General features: G+C 43.1%; 1 protein-coding gene across 1 annotated transcript in view; it reads left to right on the forward strand.

The window, feature by feature from the left end:
* NMNAT2 (nicotinamide nucleotide adenylyltransferase 2) overlaps nt 1-11,219 on the forward strand; it is a 298,030-nt gene extending 286,811 nt beyond the window's left edge. Inside the window, exons 8-11 of the mRNA XM_078643152.1 lie at nt 126-202; nt 1,557-1,658; nt 7,064-7,131; nt 8,086-11,219. Of these exons, the coding sequence (XP_078499278.1) occupies nt 126-202; nt 1,557-1,658; nt 7,064-7,131; nt 8,086-8,188 (350 nt within the window). The 3' untranslated portion in view covers nt 8,189-11,219. The remainder of the gene's footprint in view (nt 1-125; nt 203-1,556; nt 1,659-7,063; nt 7,132-8,085) is intronic.
* The last annotated feature ends 9,722 nt before the right edge of the window (nt 11,220-20,941 follow it).

The following is a 20,941-nucleotide window of genomic DNA, read 5'->3' on the forward strand; positions in this document are numbered from 1 at the left end:
CTCCATTGCTGTGGTGCCTCCACCAAGGTCTAAATCAGACCCTTTCATTTTCAGGGAACCCTTAATCTGATAGCATAATTGTCCTTCCTGGTGTAAGCATTTTTACATCTTTTCTCTTTCCTCAGAGCTCCGGATCTTACTCCTCTGTGGCAGTGACCTGCTGGAGTCCTTCTGCATTCCTGGCCTCTGGGTTGAGACAGATGTGAGTCCACCTTCCTCCTTTTGAAATTTGCCTTTCTCTATTTCTAATATAATTGATGGATGTGTTCTGCAGTTAATGCTCAGTATTTATTGATCAGCTCCACACGACTGCCTCACCCTTTTCTGTCTTTTATATATCTTTTTATGGATACCAAATGTTCATAAAAAACCTGTTAGGAATGGAAGCATTGACAAAGGTGCAGATGACAGAAGATGTGTAATTTTGAAGGCATTGGGGAATAATATGATAAAAGATGCTTAGGAGACGGTGCTAGCCCAAAGTTGCCCGAAGGTTGCACCCCCAGATGTATTTTGATTATTCATACTTAGAATTATGAATGAATAAAAGTTTCTTTTTGATTAGTGAAAACATTAAACAATCACCGTGTTGCCTCAAATCATTAATACAAATGAAAAATACATAAAAAAGTTAAAATCCAGTTATTTCCTTCAATATTTTGACTGCTAAATCCCACAGTTTTGTGACTTTGTTTAAAACCTGCGAGTTCTTGTTTTTCAAGCTAAACAATATGGCTTTGTCCCAAGTACGAATTCCCACCTTTATAAAAATGGCGCGCATCCAATACTTCCTTTGCATTCTACATCAAACTCCCCCTTGAGTGTAGTTGCAGATGCTCAATAGATTGGAAAGTATTTTCTCTCCTAAGTTACATAACCTAAGCAAAAGTAACCGAATTCGTAAAATCTTACACCTGATGTTACGATTTAGTGCAGCTGTAATGTAGTCATGAAGTTTCCTCACATTGCAGAAATACAAACCACACTCTGTGTATTTATTTGTGGATACTTTACAAGGGAAACATCCTTTACAACAAAACTTTTACAACGCAGTGCTTTTACAACGCAGGTTTTACAACGAAAACCATTACAACGCATTGCGCTGGGGGGCGCTCTAGGATAGGGAATAGATTTAATTTACTATCCAACACCTTCCCTAGTGTCCACGGGGACTGGAGTTGGAATAGTAAATTAAACTATTCACTATCCAGCACCCCAAAGCGCTATGCGTTGTAAAGGTTTGCGTTGTAATACTTGCGTTGTAACAGCATGCGTGGTAAAAGCATGCGTTGTAACGTCATACATCCCTTTACAAGTATCCATAATCCTAGATAGACGCCATAGTTGCCTGCGCACAGGCTCCTTAAAAGATCAGAATGCTGTGGAACTATCCAACAAGAGCCCAATTCTATTTGGATCCCTTTTATGGTGGTAAGACCAGGGTTTGGAAGCAGATCAGAGTAGGAATTTACTGACAGTTCCCTGGAACACATATTCTCTTCTGTTTCCTTAAGATGGTGGGTTTGACCCTGACAGCTTCCCTTTTTCCTCCACAGATGGAAGTCATAGTTGGTGACTTTGGCATAGTTGTGGTGCCGCGAGATGGCACAGACACCGACAGGATCATGAATCATTCCTCTGTGCTTCGTAAGTACAAAGTAAGTGCAAAATGGCAGACCACACCCTTTGTAAGTAGAAAAAGAAGTTGCACTGAGAGAGTCTCAGAAGCCTGGCAGAGGACAGAGTGGTGAGTTGAGCGCATGTCACTGAAAATGACATATGCAGGCTGCAGAGTCTGGGCCCAGTGAGTTAGCATTGGTGGTTGAGTGTCTGCTTCAGTGATCTAAGTGGGACCTGCAGACCATGGGTTCCAATACAAGCGGTATGGTCTAGCGGCTCATCTCGGTTTTGATGCTATACATAAAGCAGTGTTGTGTGGATTTATTTATTGAACGTTTGTATATGGCGCTCAAAAGCATCAGAGCACTTTACAAAAGAGCACGGGAACACATAGGCATTGATGAGCAGGCAGAAAATTGACGATTGGAAGTGCATGGCAAGTGAAATATACAGTTTGTTGAATAATTGTGTAACAGAATTATTTAAGCAGGTATACAACAAAAGTATGTTATCAATCCAGAAATAGTAATTCAAAGAACAGAGAACATTATAGATGGGACTCAATTATTTTCCAAGCAGGAATATGATGAAATATTCCAATATGCCTTTCATATTTGTCAAAAGTAGAATACTAATGGGAGAGTGGAGGAGAGTGGTGTTCAAGGAGAAAGAGTTTTAGTTCTCCTTTGAAAGTAGTGGACAGCAGGCAGAACAGAGTTCTAGACCTTGATGCATACCTGAGAATGACTGGTCTAAGGTACGGTTTATTTTTTTGAGACCTGGGATTCCAGAAGAAGGGTGGCCGAACTTTGAATCTAGTGGGTGGCTTCAGACATCTTTGGTTATTTGGCCAGATAGTGGAAGTGATCAGAGTGTAAAAGATTATGCACTGGGCAAGCCACGTAGTGAGATGATTTTCCACAACTTCGATAGTACAGTACCGGAGTAATGCAATCATGGCATCCAAACCCTGAGGTCAGTCTGGCGGCGACATGTAAGTAGGACATAAAAGGAGCAATGTTGATTTTTGGAATGCCTGATAGAAGGGTGTAGTACAAGACCTACTCTCTCTACTGTCAGCATCTTTTCTCAGTTTTTTAAACGCAAACCATACCAAGTGAAAAAGCTTCATGCCAGTCAGCAGTTCCGTAACTGAACCTGGAGCTCCCACCAACCATGGAATCCTGGAACCTATGAACTTAGGCGGTTCCTTAAAGTGAACTAAAACAATAACATGACCTGTAATATTACAACACGTTGTCTTCCTTGTTTATGAAATTTATAACATTAGAAATAAACACAACATAAAGAAATCAATTGTGGGTGAGAATGTTGGATGGGTCAATGTGAAATAAGGAAAGGGAAAAATTAAACTGCATTAATATAATAAACGTAACAGTAGAAACATATGATTCATGAATAGAAAATAAAATTCCCCAAGGAATGGAGCTTATAGCTGAGGCTTACCTAACATAATAAGCAAGCCTAACTGGTGCCCTTCTTGTCCTTGTTCAATTGGGGTTTGACCGGACGGGCGTGTTTGCGGTCGCAATATTCAGGCTTTACTATGCCTGTAAGTACTCCGAGGGCTCCCAGCATAATACACTGGAGAAAATTTCCTGCACTACAAGTCCATTATTGAAAACTAACCTAAAAACTCCTAAGCCCTGATGAAGTTTCCCTAGAGGGAATGAAACGCGTTGGCTGAGCTTTGCTTACCATAGAAATTCCGTATGAAATTACAAATAAAGAACTTTTTTGATACTACCTACAGTATATTGGACATCATTGCCTGATGCACCTCCATTTGTAGTAATCGGTTGTACACCAAGGTTCTACAATGACTGATGCACAACTCTGCCCGCAATAGTCTAATTGCTTCAGCTGGGTGCCATTAGCCGTTATCAAATATGATGGAACCCAAGGAAGTATTTCCCTTAGAACTCCGATAGTGCTAGAAGTTGTTATAGAACTCTTAAATTCCACTTCAACTCACCGAGAGTGTGCATCTCCCACAACCGTGGCAAACCTCAAGTTGCAGGGCACAACATACATGGGCCAAGCATACTTTCTTCCGAAGGTGACCCAGGTCCTGAGCATGTGACTCTTCCCCACCACCAATGTTCAGCCTCTTCTCACTTTTTTTGCTAACCCCACACTCGTTTACTGTAAAAATAACTTCCTCAGACAACTTAGGCCACCGGAATATTTCCTTAATTGTCTTGACAGTTATTGAATGTCCCAAGTGGCATTTGCGCGCAATCATGCATATTCTCTTCTGTAGGGAAGCAGGTGGTATAAACCTCTCCCCATTCATTAATATGGCATCACCTACCATGCTTCATTTCATAAGAACCTCCACAAACAGTCTCACCTGGAACTAACCGACCTTTCTCAGCCCCATCTCTGCCTAGTAATTTCCTTACCTTGACCAAAAGCTAATCTTTGTCTGGTTCCCTAGCCATTCATCTTTACTGACAGCCCCACAACCCACAGCCAGATCTTTAACAGAAACCTCCAGTCCAATAATCAAGTGTGAATTGTACCAGTGCTTGGAATTCCTCTTTGATATACTGTTCTAGTAGGAAAGGTTTAATACCTCTGATAAATCTTAGTTGATGACAGGCACTGTTGACTGTGCTGTTAATGTGTTGGTGGAAATCAGGTTGATTACCAAGAGTGAATTTGAATGATTTGGCTCGCTCAATTATGGACTAGTGCACTTTAGTATGTTGGTAGAATCAAGCCATTTATGTACTTGGAAGGCTCAGAAATAAGATAAAATGAGTAGGAACACTTTCAGCTGGATCTGAACTTGAGATGGTGAGCAGTCATCCCTAATTGGATGTGGTCAAGGACCCACAATGGTAGGCTTCATCTGCTGGGAGGGGGCTGAGAGGAGGGTACTGCTAAATAGAGCTGAATGACATCAGCAGATTGGTGGTATAAAATGCCATGCTCTTTGATCATGCTGCCCACTGTTGCAAGCTGAGTATTAAGGAGCAGCCAATGTTGAGTGTCTGAAAATGGCTAGTTAGATATTCAAACTAATCTATTAGCTTGCCTACCATGAAATAATTTAGGGCCGAATAAGGATAACATGGTTAACAGTGCCAGAACACAACAGAGCGATCTAGAGGTACCAGAAGTCATATGCCACAATTGTCTAGAATACACTGCGCTTCATCAGTCATTTATAAAATGGTGGTTCCAGTTCTACTGCCAGCTCTAAAGCCAGACTGGAAATAGTCCAGATTATTGTCAGTTAGAAATTGTTTCATCTGGTTGATCACACGACTTTCTAGAATTTTTATGAGAAAGGGTAAAATCAAGACAGGGCAAATATTATTAAGACAGCACGGCTCAGCAGGCACTTTTTTTAAAGAGGTGTTACTTGTGCCACTTTTAGAGAGTCTGGGAACACCTTTTGAGAGAGGGACAAATTATTGAGGTTGGTCCAATATGGGATTTGGTCTCAGACAGATTGCATGGCTGGAGTATGATAGTGGGCTGTTACATAAAACACACAAAAGGTGATGGAAGGAATGTTTGCAATAACTCTAACCATTGGCGGTTGGTAGTGGTTAGACGTATTGCAACCATCACCTTTTGTGTGTTATATGGACTGCCCTAAGTGGCCAAGAGTGTACCCAGACATGGGTCCCATGCTCACTGTGCCACTTGAACTAAGCTATACTGGTCTGATGAGCCCTAACAAGGGTAAAGACGGTCTTGGGTTGCTTGTGTTCTTGGTTAGGAATGACATGGCCGGGCAGTGCGGGCTAGACTGTTTCCATTGGAGCAGGGTCAAGACTGATTTGCATATGCCACTGTCCAAAGTGAAGTAGCATGGTATGCAATATAATGATTTCCTGTGATCCAGCCCAAGTAATTACCAGTGGCTGAGATTAATTCAAGCATTCCATCCATCATTATTTTGTATGCTTCATAACGTGGTGTTACCCACACATTGGTGGTTGGTGAACTCTATTTGGATTTTGCATTATGCATTTTTTGCATTGCACGTGGTTGCAGTTGGAAATGCAGTGATTTGCCAGTGGTAGTGAACATGCTGAGCCTCTGGCTGTGGCACAAAACTCTCAGCTGGTGGATTATATATGGTTTACAGGTGTTCCTTCTCCAGTCTCCATTGGGGGATAGAGTGCCTTCTGCCACTGGCATGCTGGTATCTTGGGCAAAAGTGGGATATAGATGGGAGAAGTGGTAAGTATAGAGAGGTTCATTAAGGGCTCTCTAGGTGTATTTCCCACTTCCCATATGGAGCATCAACACACAAGTAGGGAAGATGTCTGCTGTTGTCAATTTCCCTTCCCCTCTCAATAAACATGGGGGCTGCTGACCAGGGATACTGCTGATGCTTCAAGTGTTCTTCTTTCCCTTTATGGCAGAGATGTGTTGGGATATGTATTCGACCTCTTGTTGGCTAGTGTTACAGTGGAGACTAATGAGTTAGGTTGGGGTAGAAGAGATGTGTAGCAGATTTGGGGCCTCATTTACAAACTTTTGACACACAGCAGTGCAACAGGCCTTCCTGCAGCGCTGCCATGCGTGAAAAGGAAAGGGTAGGAACGCGCCGTATCTACAAGTCCTGTCCTGTCTTTCTCCTCTGCTCCCAAACAGCAGCTGTATGCCAATGCAGACACTCTTGCATCATGTTGCAAGGGTGCCTGTGTTGTGGGAATGATTGTTTTTGTGCAGGAAGGGACACCTCCCTGCACAAAAACAATGATTGATGGCATTTTTCTACTTCTACGAGTGCTGCAGAATACAGCATGCATAGAAAGAGGAAAAAACAAGGCGAAATAAAAGTATTTCTCCGCATTGCATTACTCCTATGCCTCCTCTGTGGAGGCATAGGAATCTGACGCATTCCCAGGTTTACAATTTCTCGGTGTTGTGTGGGAACACTCACAGCAACAGCCATGCAATGCCCCTTTCACCTAGTGTTCTTTGTGAAAGGGGCACATATTTACAAGGCCATGAAAAGCCACGTAAAGTGGCTTGTTTGGCTTTGTAAATATGCTGCGCCACGTCTTGCCACCAGAGTGTCAAAAAAGTGACACTCCGGTGGTTTAAAAGTGCCGCTAGGGCTTCGTAAATGAGGCCCTTAGAGTGCAATAGATTGCTGAGACTTCAGGACTTGGTGCATGTTTCTGGATTCCCTTCATTCCCCATCTTGTGGTGTGTTGTTAAGGATCATGGTTTGCATCTGAGTGAACACTTCAGTTGTTCAAATGTACACTGACCTGACTGCCAATCCCAGAAGTCTTACATTTAGGGATTTTGATACCCCAATTCCCTATTTGATACCCCCAATTGCATGACAACATAATGGGGAAACACCGTTCTACAATACTTGTTTGTGTTGCGACCTCTTAGTGTTCCATAAAAGAAACATGTTTTCTGTTCCCTCTTCCAACAGAACAACATCCTGGTGGTGAAGGATGACACCAACCACCCAATGTCCATCGTCAGCTCCACCAAGAGCAGGTGGGTCACGTTGTTGTCATGGAAACACACAGATGCAGACACAGGGTCATTACTGCGCATTTATGTACGTATATAGTTGCATGTCAATAGAGTTGCCAGATACACATATAAACATAGAGGGGCACATTTATTATTATTTCACACAACTCGGATCAGCAAGGGTACATACTACACTTTGTTGTGTGAAAGGGAGAGAGCAGGAATGCTCCATATTTACAAAGATATGGACATTCGCGGTCTCCTGGCGCACTGTGTGCTGCTTTGCTCCAACGCAGGCACCATAGTGCAAGTGTGCCTGCATTACAGGCAGGATTGTTTTTGTGCAGAACGAGATTATTCCTGCATTAAAGCAATCCAAAGAGAAAATAAGGAAAAAAAAATCTACTCGCTATACCATTATCTGGGAGTCGTACCGATTTGACGCATTCCCAGGTTTACAAACCTTTGTATATCTGGAATTGCATTGAATCAATGGGTAAATGCATGGGACTGCCCTTGCTCCACCTGTGGATGTCACAGATTGTCCCTTGCGTGGCTTTGTAACTCTGAATTTAGGAATTGTGTTGCTTTGCGTCACCTTGCATGACGTGTTACTCAAAGACAGTACAACTCCCTAATAAATCTGGCCCACAGGGACTGGGTCACTAACATTTTGCCTAAGATGTGTATACACAAAACTCCTCAATACAATACAATATTACCCTCTAATTTATAACAGAGACATTCACACTTTCCAAAGAAGCGTGTTGGTCCCCATCATTACTCTTTCTGTCACTCTCACTCTCTATCAATTATCCCTGCACTGTCTTCTTACATAGCTGTCTCTCTCAACATCTGTTGCTCACCCTCTCCCTCTCTCATTAGTTTTCTATCTCTCTCTCTTTTACCTCTCTCTCTACCTCTTCTCTCTATTCTTCTTTTTGTGATCTGGTTTCTGTTTCTTTGCTTCCGCAGATTGGCCCTACAGCATGGAGATGGGCATGTGGTGGACTACCTCTCCCAGCCCGTCATCGACTACATCCTGAAGAGCCAACTATACATCAATACCTCAGGATGAAAACACGAGGGAGCATGACCCCAAAGGCCCCATCGCTGCGCCTTTCTCCTGCTCTCCATCACACCTTTTGTTTCTCCATCCCACCCTCTCACTGCTTATATGTGTGTATCTTGGATAGGTATGGACTCAGAAAACACACTCCAGGCAGGGTCCACATGAGCACATAGCATCCTACCAGAGCAGGCACGCTTCAGCATCCCAGCAGTGAGGGCAGCAGTAAACACAGGGGGTTCAGGGTTCATCTGTCCCAGCATGCTCCGGGGCATTCATACTGTAGATATATTACTGGGGCGGTGAATACTACGTTTTGTTAGCAACATTCTTGGTGAGATATTTCATGTTAGTTAATGTAGATTAGATATTTCCTCAGGACTGGGCTTTGTAGACATCTTTAGTGAACCCAGGGTAGCTATAGTTTTAGAATCAATGTGTGTTTTTTATGCAATCAAAGAGTAGTGTGGCCGAGGTGTTACAAAGAAAGGCAAGAGTCAAATGTGTAAGCTAATTTGAATTGTCTTACAATGTTGGATTCCCCTGTGAAGAAGTCGCGTCTTTATACCTAGGGATGGAGAAGATTGTGTGGGGTTTGTGTATCACATCACTATTTGGATTTCAGGTTGTTTGTTAGAAGGGGCAGCTGTTGGGAACTGGGCACAATTTTGGGAGTGGGATGACTGTTGTAAGTGGGCATGATTTATGGGATCAGAGAGATGATGGGACGTTTTAGGAAGATGAGGTTTGACAATGGGTGAAGAGTGTTGGCACGAGTATGGGGACGGCATGTAGTGGTGGAAAGAGTGCAAGAACTCGACCAGGGATTCCAACAATTATGTAATGTAAGGATTCAGCAAATTAAAAGATGGCTGCTGAGTCGTGGAAATCCATGTTTCCAATAGGGCGTGAGCCAGTGAATCAGAAAATGGTGCTGGACTTCATAGGTACAGTTGTGTTGATTTTGGGGAAAAGGTGTTGGGATCATATCAACATGGATGTTGTAGTGGGCAAGTTTAGGTCATCAGACAAAAGAGATGGCTTTTCATAATAGGTATAACCTATTGAGTCTAGGCTTGAGCAGCGGGATGGAAGTGTAAATGCTTGGGTATATTGCAGCCGCTTTAATGCCCTACATACATCTTAAACGCTAACTTGAAGGCTGAGAATTAGGACTGAGAACACGATAGAGAGATGATATCATATTACCTATTCCCACCTCCATTCCTTCCTCTCTACCATCATAGAAGGTTGAATACTCCATTAAAACGTGGAGGATATTGCACGTGCTATAGGCCATAATGTATTTGTAACACAGATAATGGGACATCCATCATATTTTTGACTGAGTATCCTGTTTGCCAAACTCTACAAAAAAGCCCATAATACCTTATCCTCTCTGACATCCACTGTGGATTAACTTAGGCCGGAACACTCAGCCTGTTGCATGCCTCTACTTGGGAACAACTGGTTATTGTGCTTTAATGTGGATTACTCTTCTGTTTGTTATCTGCATTAACTTTGGAGATGGAGCCAGCGTCTCTTACTGTTAAAGAGAAGATTAAAGTCAAAAGTCTAATTGTCTGTGACGGGAATGTATTGCAGGTGGTATGGTCAGGTGTAAATGTTGGATTCCCTTAACTATCTCCCTTGTGCATGTTCCTGATTCTTTGCTCTAGGCTTCTGTTTTTTTGCGGCAAGTTATAGGAACCCTGGATAATGTTTAACTTTTGACAGCAAACATAACACGAAATGCAGCCAACTGGGCCCTAAACTAGACCCCCTTAATGGACCACTGAAACCCTCAATGAGAGACATTGTGCAGATGAATATACACCTCAACACCAGACCTCTGACATGAGCTAGTTAGGCCCTGGGCAAACGCCTCTCCATTTAACCCATGATTTAATACTCCTCATATTTTCAAACTACAATTCACTAACTGTTGATCCTCAGGAACACATCTGGCCTTCTCCAAAGCATGTGGTTTAAAGCTCAGATGTGTAACGCGTAAGGCAAGTTCCATTTGAAACACCATCCAATGAAAGATAGCTATGAATGTCTCCCCAAATGCCAATGGTCTACCAATGATATTGAGGGTCTCATCCAAGATCCCTACAGAGGAGAAGGACTGTAACTAATGAAAGTCACACCCTCTCATATCCCACTTCATACAGTTATTCAGTGTGTCCTCTTCAGGCTATCCACTATATGGATTGATAACACTGTGTTTAATCAGTACTACTGATAAAGACTATGCTCACTTTTAGAGCATCAATACATCCTCTTCTAGGCCTTAAGTCAAATGTACATGTTTGCTTAAAAAGCTTCAATTAGCCCTCTTCATGCATTCACCTCTTGACCTGAGATGTTCATGGGTCTAGCCGTCAAAAGTTTCAGCAAAAATATTGAATTGGTTTATTCCAGACCAAACACTTAATCTTCCCAACTGATATGCTAGCTGTAAACCAAAATGTGAACAAGATTAATGCTCAAAAGAAGCTCAATTAAGCTACTCATTGAGGTTTGATTCAACAATTTCCTGTTGAGAGATCAACCAAACTCAACCACATTTTAAGTTGCTTAAGTAAACTGAAGAATGCCCAAACTGGCTGTCAGGTACTCAGAACACATCCTGTCCAGCTGATCAAGGCAAACACTGTTGCAAACCTCCCCCACCTCAGCATAATCAGGCCTGGAAGTCATCATCATACAAATCTCCTCGTTTGATGTCAAATCAAGACCAACATGGCCTGATTCTTCCTCACACTTCTGTCCGCATGCATGTGGCTAACCGTAGTGGGGTCTCGCGAGTGGGATGCAGAGGGCTCTTTTCTGTACATTGTGCCTTCACCTTCAGACAGAGAGTGCTAGCTCTGTATGTCTGCTCTGCCACCTGTTTTGCATTTAGTCTCCCCGCAGTCCTGCAGGAGGGATTTTTATATATGATGCCCTGAAAGGGGATTGTGGCGCAGGTAAAGATGCAGTGTGTCTTTGATAGTCCATGTTCTGAACCTGAATAAAGCTGCTTACGATAACACAGAAGTTGTTCTGTAAATGCCTTACTTTCTCATTTCTAGTTGTGTTATTAATCTTAATGCCTTTATTGTCCATTTGTCTGCCCCACTGTTCCTTCTTTTACCCTGTTGGCAACCCTGCTCACTCTCCTTTAACCCATCTTGGATGTTCTCTTTATTCATGGTCAGCAGTTCCTGCTGTCACTGATTGCCCCCAAGTCCAATTTGTCTCTCTGTCTCTCTGAAACCTGCTTTCAGGCCACAGCACTTGTTATTCAATGATAGCTCCCCATAACCAGAACATGAGTGCGGTTGTGGCAAGGACTTCTGTCTGTGTCTCTCTCTTTATCTCACACTATATATGCTGCTACGACTTACGTAATGATATTCATGTCCAACTCTTCATGCCTGATTGTTTTCATGTCCAACTTTTCCTGCTGTTCTTGCATGTACCACACCTGTCCACCCATTACTATTTTTTTCTCTTTGGATGCTCTCTCCACCCTGCATATGCGCTAATGCTCTAGGCTCACCTCTCAACATCCTCTCATTTGGGATGCAGCATATTGATTTGGGTTATGCCACTTACTCTCCATCCACATATGGGGGTACCTCAAGGATCCATCCATCTCACGATAAAATAACATTGCTTTTTCATACTGATCAACTACTTTGTAGATGTGCATCACTTATGCACCAATGACCCCCACTCAGGCTACCTGAAGTGTGCCTCAAAGACAAGGTCATTCCTGAGCACCTTTAGCATGTTTTATATTGACTGGCAAACCATAGGTTCTGCATTATTGTGTCTTTCATAGATTCACATGCTTAAATCATCTCAGGCATCAAGCTGGGAGTTCCACGGTACATATTGTAAGCAGTACAATGTTAAACATAACCTAGATAGCTTACAAAGTCACAACAGCAGCCTATCCACATCTTTATAAAACACCCCAAATCAATCAATCAGAGTAAAGCCCTTCTCACACAGGCTAACACGTTCAGATTTCTACCGCATGTCGTGTGTAAAGGGAGTCCCAGGGAGCACTGCTTGTTCAGTCAGATTAGTGACCCTTATTTTTAAAGGCTTACAAGGAGTTAGTAATATCTATAAACCGGACTACATTTGAAGCTAACAACAAAAGGCTTTTAAGGCCATGTCATAATTTTGTAAAAAAGAGATTTCACTCTGAAGACCCACATAAAGACTGCATATAATGTCTTTATCCGGCCCACAAAGCCAAGGAATGTAAGATATGTAGAGCATGTAGATGTCTACCCAAATGAGAAAGGACAGAGAAGCAAGACTTTTACTTTGGCAGCAAAAGTAAAAATCTCAAGAATCCCACTCTGGTGAAAAAGGTGAAACCTCCTCAAAAGAGAGCATTCCCATTCTGCCCATTCTTCAATTGATAAGTCTGAGGGGGAACCTCACAGAAAAACCTTAGAAAATCAAAGGAGGATACGACTGTTTCAGAGTGAGGCCATAATTCTGACAAAAACCTGACAGAAAACCAACCAAGAGCATCATCAGCTCCGCCAAGTCCTAAAGAAAATACATTAAGTGCTGAGTCTTGAAAAGCAATCTTCAGCTTTACCAGTGACTAAGTCTCAAGCATTGTCTCTGTCAAAATCAATAGCGACATTGACTGCTCCGACAACACCATCTACTAAAAACAATGAAGACACGGTCTCTGTCGATGAGAATCCCATTGACAATGGACTCGACGCCCACACCATCTACAAGGTCATATATGATGCGATATCGTCGACGACAGTACCGACGATGACAAAGTCTGCAATGTGGACACTATCCACACCCGTGATGGCCACAGCTTTGACAGCTACATCGATGACACTGTCAACAAGAAAAGCAGTACAAAGGATACAATCAACCACAACGTATTCCACTGATAGATCAATTACAAATTTTTACCACAGTGACTCCGTCAACAAAGGCGATAATAACTACAAAAGAATCTGAAATACCTATAATTTCAGATTAAGGCATTTCAGGCACTTTAATGCCAGTAGAAACGTCCCCTAGCACAGTGTCCTAGACCCCCCAAGGCAATTTTTCGATACTTGAGGAATCTGATGAGGGCATTCCTTTTGGACCTGCTTATAGCCCAACTCAGTTAAAAGTAAATTACTGAGTCTCTGATGAAGAGGATGAAGAATATGATCAATAGTCGTTACGCCTGGATAAGGTGAACGCACTTATCAATCTTTTGCGCAAACTGAGGAAGATGACGATGAATGGCAATATGGCATGGAACCTTCTGGATAACTTATCCATGATCACATGCAAATTCCATTGAGCATGGTTAAAGATCCATGCCTAATGGTATCCGATTACTACAAACACTTCCCGCAAGCCACTCGCTCTAACCGAAAAATGTAAATGCTGGCAACACTAAATATTTCTAGACCTCAGGTGAGGCCCTCTACATCTCCTTCCCCAGGACAGTACTTTCAGCCTGCTCAAATGTCTTTCCAACAATTTTCTCCAGCTCCTCCTCAATCCAAGCCATCACAATCAGATACAGATAATTATCTGGAGAAAGGGCAGTTATCAGAATCACCCTGGTATTCAGACCTCGAATGGAATCAGTATTTGGCTACAACCCCTGATGACTCCAGCAGTGAATTCACAACCAGACATAGGTGGTTTTCATCATATTATAGAAAGAGCATTCAAGAGGTTTGACTTATCCATTACAGCAAGGGAGACTGATTGTTTTCTTTATGATTTCAAGGATCCTGCAGCAAAGACAGTCAATTCAATCCCAATAATAGATCACATTTGGGAAGAAGGTCTTAAATTATGAAAACACCAACCACAACTGCAGCGGTAATCTAGCAATCGGACAAAAAATATAAAGCACCTGATAACACCCTGATATGTCTGCTGGGGCAAACTTGAGCTGATTCTAAGGTCTAGAAACCCATTGACATCATGTACTGCTCCTCCAGATAGAAAAGATAACAAGTTGGACAACATTGGAAAGCGTTTATCTGCGACTGCTGCCACCGCCATAAGGGCTTTCAATATTCTGGCAATTTTAGCAAGATTGTTAGATGTTCCGATATAGCTCCTTATCTTGAACACCTACCAGAGGATAAGAAAGCGGAGGCAAAAGCAATTCTACAGGAAGGAGAAGGAACATCATATGCAATCATTGATGTCCCAAACGATGTTTCATCTACAGGTTTTAGACAATTTGCAGAAGCAGCTATACTGCATAAAAAACAAGATACACATCAATACCCTGGAATCAACCGCAATTTTGTTAGGGCTCCACTCTAGTCTTTTCTCCCCTCCCCCAAATAAAGAACTTGTACTTATTGATTAGAACAGACAACACAACCAGTATGTATAATGTTAACAAACAATGGGCGATACAAACCCTTCCCTTTCCCAAAGAAGCACAAACGATATAGAATTGAGTGATACAACAACATTTCCAGATAAAAGCAGAGCCTCTACCAGGCCTGTTGAACCTCTGGGCACAGTCTCAGCAGCAGTGGCGGCTTGCACAGGTAACGCTGTGAGGCAGTGTGCGGGCGGGGCTGGGTGGGGGCGGGAGTGGAGTGTGACATACGACGCTGCGAGTGCAAAGTAAGTGCTTTTATTTATTTAATAAGTTACTCTCGACATGCCCGTCGTATATCACACTCCACTACCCCCCACCCATACCTGCCCCATCCCGCCGCCCCACAGCGTTACCTGTGCGAGCTGCCACTGCTCAGCAGAACAACAAAGGACTTTCTTGAATGGGAACATAACCAGTTTCAGCTGCAAAAAATATTCAGAAAATGGGGCCAACTAAACCTTGTCCTGTTTGCTACCAATCAGAAAAAGAAATACCAGTTTTTTGTCAGCAGGCATTACTTGGCTGGTTTGTGGTCGAATACCCTTTTGATAAATTAGGCATGGACCACTGCATAGCCTCCTGAAGGTTAGTAGGTCTTCGGTCTGCCGTAGGAGTGCCTGGGTGACTGTTCTTCTAGTGTCGGTGGGGATCCACCTGTAGATATTTCGGAACATGCGGAGGGTTTTGAAACAGGAGGACCAGATGGGTTGACTTGCTTGGTCATGGAGAGTGTTGAATCGAGGATGAATCCCAGGTTGCGTGCGTGGTCGGTGGGTGTTGGTGCTGCTCCCAGGGCGGTCGACCACCAGGAGGCGTCCCAGGCAGAAGGGGTGGAGCCGAGGATGAGGACCTCCGTCTTGTCCGAGTTCAGCTTCAGACGGCTGTTCTTCATCCATTCGTCGACGGTTTTCATTCCTTCGTGAAGGCTGGTTTTGGCGGTGACAGGGTCCTTGGTGAGTGAGAGGATCAGTTGTGTGTCGTCAGCGTAGGAGATGATGTTGACGTCCTGCAGTCTGGCGACATGGGCGAGCAGGCATGTAGATGTTGAGCAACGTCGGGCTGAGGGAGGATCCTTGGGGTACGCCGCAGGTGATCTTGGTGGCTTTGGATCGGAAGGGAGGGAGGCGGATGCTCTGTGTTCTGCTGGTGAGGAAGGAGGTGGTCCAGTCCAGTACTTTGCCTCGGATTCCTGCGTCGAGGAGGCGAGGGCTTAGGGTGCGGTGGCAGACTGTGTCGAAAGCAGCTGATAGGTCTAGTAGGATGAGGGCTGCGGTCTCGCCGTTGTCCAGCAGGACCCTGATATCATCGGTGGCGGCGATGAGGGCCATTTCGGTGCTGTAGTTGCTGCAGAACCCGGACTGGAACAGGTCCAGGATGTTGTTCTCAAGGTAGCGGGTCAGCTGTTTGTTGATAGTTTTCTCGATGACCTTCGCCGTGAACGGGAGCAGGGAGATGGGCCGGGAGTTCTTGAGGTCCTTGGAGTCTGCTTTCGGTTTCTTGAGCAGGGCGTTGAGCTTGGAGTGCTTCCAGCTCTCCGGGAAGGTTGCGGTCTTGAAGGAGATGTTGATGGCTTTGAGGAGGTGGGGTGCGATGGCGGCACTGGCTTGATGTGGTGAGGGCACGGGTCTGATAGGGAGCCGGAGTGGATGGTGCTCATGATTTTGATGGTGTCGTCGTCGATGATGTTGGTCCAGGTGAGAAGGGGGTCGCCGTGGGTGGTGGTCGTGGGGTATAAGGTGTCGTTGGCTGCAGTGGTGGCCTGGTTGTCAAAGCTGTTGTGGATGTCTGCGATCCTGCGGTGGAAGAAGGAGGCCAGGGAGTTGCACAGGTCTTGCGAAGATGGGTTGTCGTTGGTGCTGGAGCTGGGGTTGGAGAGTTCCTTCACAATGTTGAAGAGCTCCCACAAGAATGTAAAGAAATACTTTCCAAAGCCAGAGTAGGATTCACAAACAAAGCATACTCAGCAAAATGGAAACTTTTTTATAAATGGTGTATGCAAAAAAGGCTAATATCTGTCTTGTGTCCACCAACCAATATTACCATGTCTATTACATCTGTCAAATTCAGAACTTAATCATTCTTAAGTTAGAGTCCACCTGGCTGCTATTTCTAATTTTGAAAGAACACAAAGTCAACCTCTCTTTGGTCTACTAGGCTTATAAAGGAGTTTCTCAAAGGTCTCTTTAAGACATTTCCTCCAATAAAACATCCTCCTCCTTTGTGGAGGCTTAATACAGTGCTGGCTCAACTTAGGAAGAAATCATTTGAACCTATTCACCAAGCAGACCTGAAATGTTTCCCATGATTTTGCGAGCTCTCACATCAGCCATAAGGATAGAGGAGCGCCAAACCATCACAATAAAGGAGCCTTTCCTATAATTTACAGACAATGAAGTCATCCTATGGACTAATCCTCTCTTCATTTCGAAAGTACCTTCGGATCTTCATTTAAACGAGCCAGTAATTCTCTAGACTTTGTTTCCAGGTCCAACTACTGTAGCTGAAAGAGCATTCCACTCTTTAGATATTGCTAAATGTGCAAAGATTTTCATTGAGAAGACTGAGTGAATTAGAAAATTGAATCAATTACTCATAGCAAATAGTCACCCTAGTAAAGAACAACCGCTATCAAAGCAGGGTATAGTTTGCTAGGTGCATGTTCAACATTGTACTGCTCAAATATGTACCTTGGGACTCCCAGCTAGATGACGGGATGATTCAAGCATGTGAATCTATGATAGATACTAATACAGGAGAAATTCAATTTACAGGTAAGTAACTTTTTTCTTATTGAAAGACAATAACGGATGATCCTGGTTTCCTGTTGCTTGTGATCCCTCACTTGACTGGGAAGCAAATGGCCAAACGTTAACTCTACCCTAATCAAGGGAAGACAGAGGTGCAAATCAATGGTCTGCCTAAGCCACCTTATAATTTAACACCTAACCTACAGGACTTGTTCAGATGATTTGCTCCGCTCAAACTAGACTTTTTAGGAGTCCCTTTTGACACCACTCCTCCAGCAGTGCTCATAGTACACTGTCAAAAAGATTTTTTAAACCCAAGACATAATATTCTCAAACCTATGGGATGATATACTGCAACTCTACTATGGTCGACAAATGTGCCACCTATCCCTTAAGATTTTTTGTTCCCCTCATGTTTATGCTATGCTTTTGTACTCATTTAATTCCTGCAACTAACCTCCAGTAACTGATGTCACTTTATAACCATGTTCTGAAACAATGTTTCTTCCTCATGTACAGAGCTCTGATACCTCCAGGTCTAGCCAGCGCTATATAAAACTCAATAAATAAAATTGTAATCCAAGCTGGGAGCACTTTGCCTGGCATATGCCGCCTGGTTGCTGGACAATATGACACTCACTTTTGGGACCTATGTAGTCTATGGAACAGCTGTGGTTGAGGAGGAGGGGACGGCATCTAAAGGCTGTGTGGCATGGTTGAGTATTCTAGCATGAGAGTTATGAATCAAGGGACATGCATTGTATCATACAGATTGGATGAATAGTCTGTAAATCATTGTTCCTGTTAATCATGATTAACTTCCTAAATGCTAATAAAATGTTTCATAAAAATAGAATATTGTAATCCAGTTAGACCACTGCCTTTTGATTACCCCTTACCTTTGCAAACTCTTTGCCATCCAACCCTTTATCAGGGCTTACAAAACGGAATCCTTTAAATCAGAGTTTAAAGTTTCAAAACAGGATCCCACCTCTAATTGTCACTGCGCCTGACACTGTAAATGTTGAGTTCGACATTAACATTAAAACAGTCATCATTGTACAAGAAGGATTTCATCAATTCAATACAGTCAATAGATGTACCCAGGCTCACTCCATAAGACTGGAGCCCCTACCCACTGTTGCCACCAGAAAACCTACATTTAAAAATAGTGGTAGCCATTTCTCATTTGAAGTTCCAAACTATGGAATTTGAGTCTTTTGATATAAGCAAAATCAAAAATCAGGAAGACCTGCAAAGGCAACACAAGCCTTACAGCTACGCACAACACCTACTCATTACATCAGTCATGACATCTAACTCCAACAGTTTACTGTGTGAGCAGTATTCTATGTATGATCACTCTTCCACATGCCCATGGTACCCTATGCGCTGATTTCACTTTCCTCCATGAGATATCTCATTAGACGTAACTCGTACCAAACTCATACGCGCAAGTTGTCTAGTCGGCTAACCGTTTGCTACTTAAGTGCTCACATTCAAGTGCCCATGAATGCCTCATAATGGGAAAAGATGACTGCAAACATAACAAGCACCTGAAGCCGAGCAATGTACAACCATACACCCTAGGACCATGAAGCAAATGGCTAAGTCCTTTGGCATACACATCCATCCACATCATGCTTCACAAAGATTGTAGGAAACAGCCCCTTTATGCATGGTTACCCCCCACTTTTTGGCTGGTAACAGATGCACTTTGACTGAGTGTGCCCTGGGTCCCTATCAATAGGGTTCCCTGAGCCTGTGTTCTATTCCAAAACTGTACCTTTATTTCCGTAATCGGCACACCTCTGGCCCACATATAAGTCCCTTGTAAACGGTACCATGTGTTTATTGTTCTCACCTCACCATCCATTTTTTCAACACAGAAAGCCTTGCCTAGGTGTGTATTGTGTTAGGATGGGATATTAATTATGAAAGGGAAATATGTGAGAGGGGGACATTCAGGGAAAGAAGGCAAACAATCTGCTGAGAAGAAAGAATGGTTTGCTCCTCATATCAGGCTCTGTGAAACAGTATTTGAAATGACAGTCTAATCTTTTTATGTGCTGATACTCTGCAGCCGTAGAGATACTACTAGTAAAATACCTTTGTGAATAGCCAACAATCGGAAACTTACACTAAGGTGTAAGATTACCTTTGTGAATCAGACACATTGTAAATAACAGCTGATACTATTATCCAATTTAATGGTACACAATTTAGTGACTGCGGATGGGTGAAAGACTAAATTGGCCTTGGTAGTCCTCTAACTTATCCTGCATACCACTGAGTTTTCAGTTCACCAACCTCTCCTGTTGCCCATATTGTGTGCTATATAAATAGCCATTATTACTATAATTATGCATAAATGCCTAGATAGACATACAAGATTACATTGACCATGTTTTCGCTTTGTACTCCGAGAATCAACATACATACGTTCTTTTTAAATCCTTTGCATTTTTAGAGCACTTTAAAGCTTTCAAAAAAGGTTTACCTCTTGGGAACTTGACACTGTTCCAGGCCCTTATGCGTTTGGAGGCAAGATGGATGGAATAAGTTGTTCTAACACACATCTTCGCAAAAGGCATACCCGGTTACCGGTCAAGTGATGCTGTTACAGAGTGGGCCTGTTCTTTTCTTTCATTGATCAATGCTGTTTTGAAGTACCCTGGGACAGGCTGCAATCAGCACAGAAGAGTTGAAATCCGAGCACTGTAAATAAGCCATTTTGTGCTAAATCTGGAGGGGTAAAATCTCTGACTACGAGTTCTGCTGGGATTTCATCGCTGTAGCTGTCATCTCCTATCTTATTTCTATCCTAGCAGGTCATACTGCTTTCCTACAGGAACTCTTACAGGAGGACTTTTCCTATTGTCCACCCAAGAATGTACTCTTTGAGTAAAAAAAAACCCAGAAAAAACACTATAGTTGGTGTGCTATGTCTTTAATATAGATGAGTCAAGAGAGACCTAGGAGGTGGGGGGTATATTTATTAGAAGAACGACGGAGAGTGTTGTTAAGCCAACAAGGTTAACGCTGTGCTCCGTCACTTTTGAAACAGGAGGCTGCACCATATTTACAACAATATGGTGCAGCCCTGTGTTTCCCCCAGCGCTAGTGCTAAATTTAGCAGCCTAGCGCCAACGCAAGCAAGCTTGCCCCATAGTGCAAGGGGGTCTGCGTTGTAGGGGGAGATTGTTTATGTGCAGGAAGATGTCTCTTGTCTATGTGTGCTGCTTAATGCAGTACACATAGAAGTTGCAAAAAGTCATTTTTTAAATGATTGTTTATGTGCAGGAAGGGACACTTTCCTGCACGTAAACAATCATTCGCGTTTTGCTGTTTCCATGTGTGCTGCATAACGCATAAACATTTCTCCTTCTTTTGCCAGGATAAGACCAGGTTTTCCCTGGTCTTAATTTTTGCGCTGCCCATATTTAGGCCACTCTTGTAAATATAGAGCAGCATCAAAATCAATGGATGTTGCGGTGGAACTCCCACAGCAACACCAATTGCACTCCCCTTTTACGCTAAGTATAGCATGAAAAGGTGCTTATTTACAAGGCAACGTTAAGCCACGTTAAGTGGCTTAATGCTGACTTGTAAATAAGGTTA

The sequence above is a fragment of the Lissotriton helveticus genome, chromosome 1_1 (genome assembly GCF_964261635.1).
Source record: "Lissotriton helveticus chromosome 1_1, aLisHel1.1, whole genome shotgun sequence".
Lineage (NCBI taxonomy): Eukaryota > Metazoa > Chordata > Amphibia > Caudata > Salamandridae > Lissotriton > Lissotriton helveticus.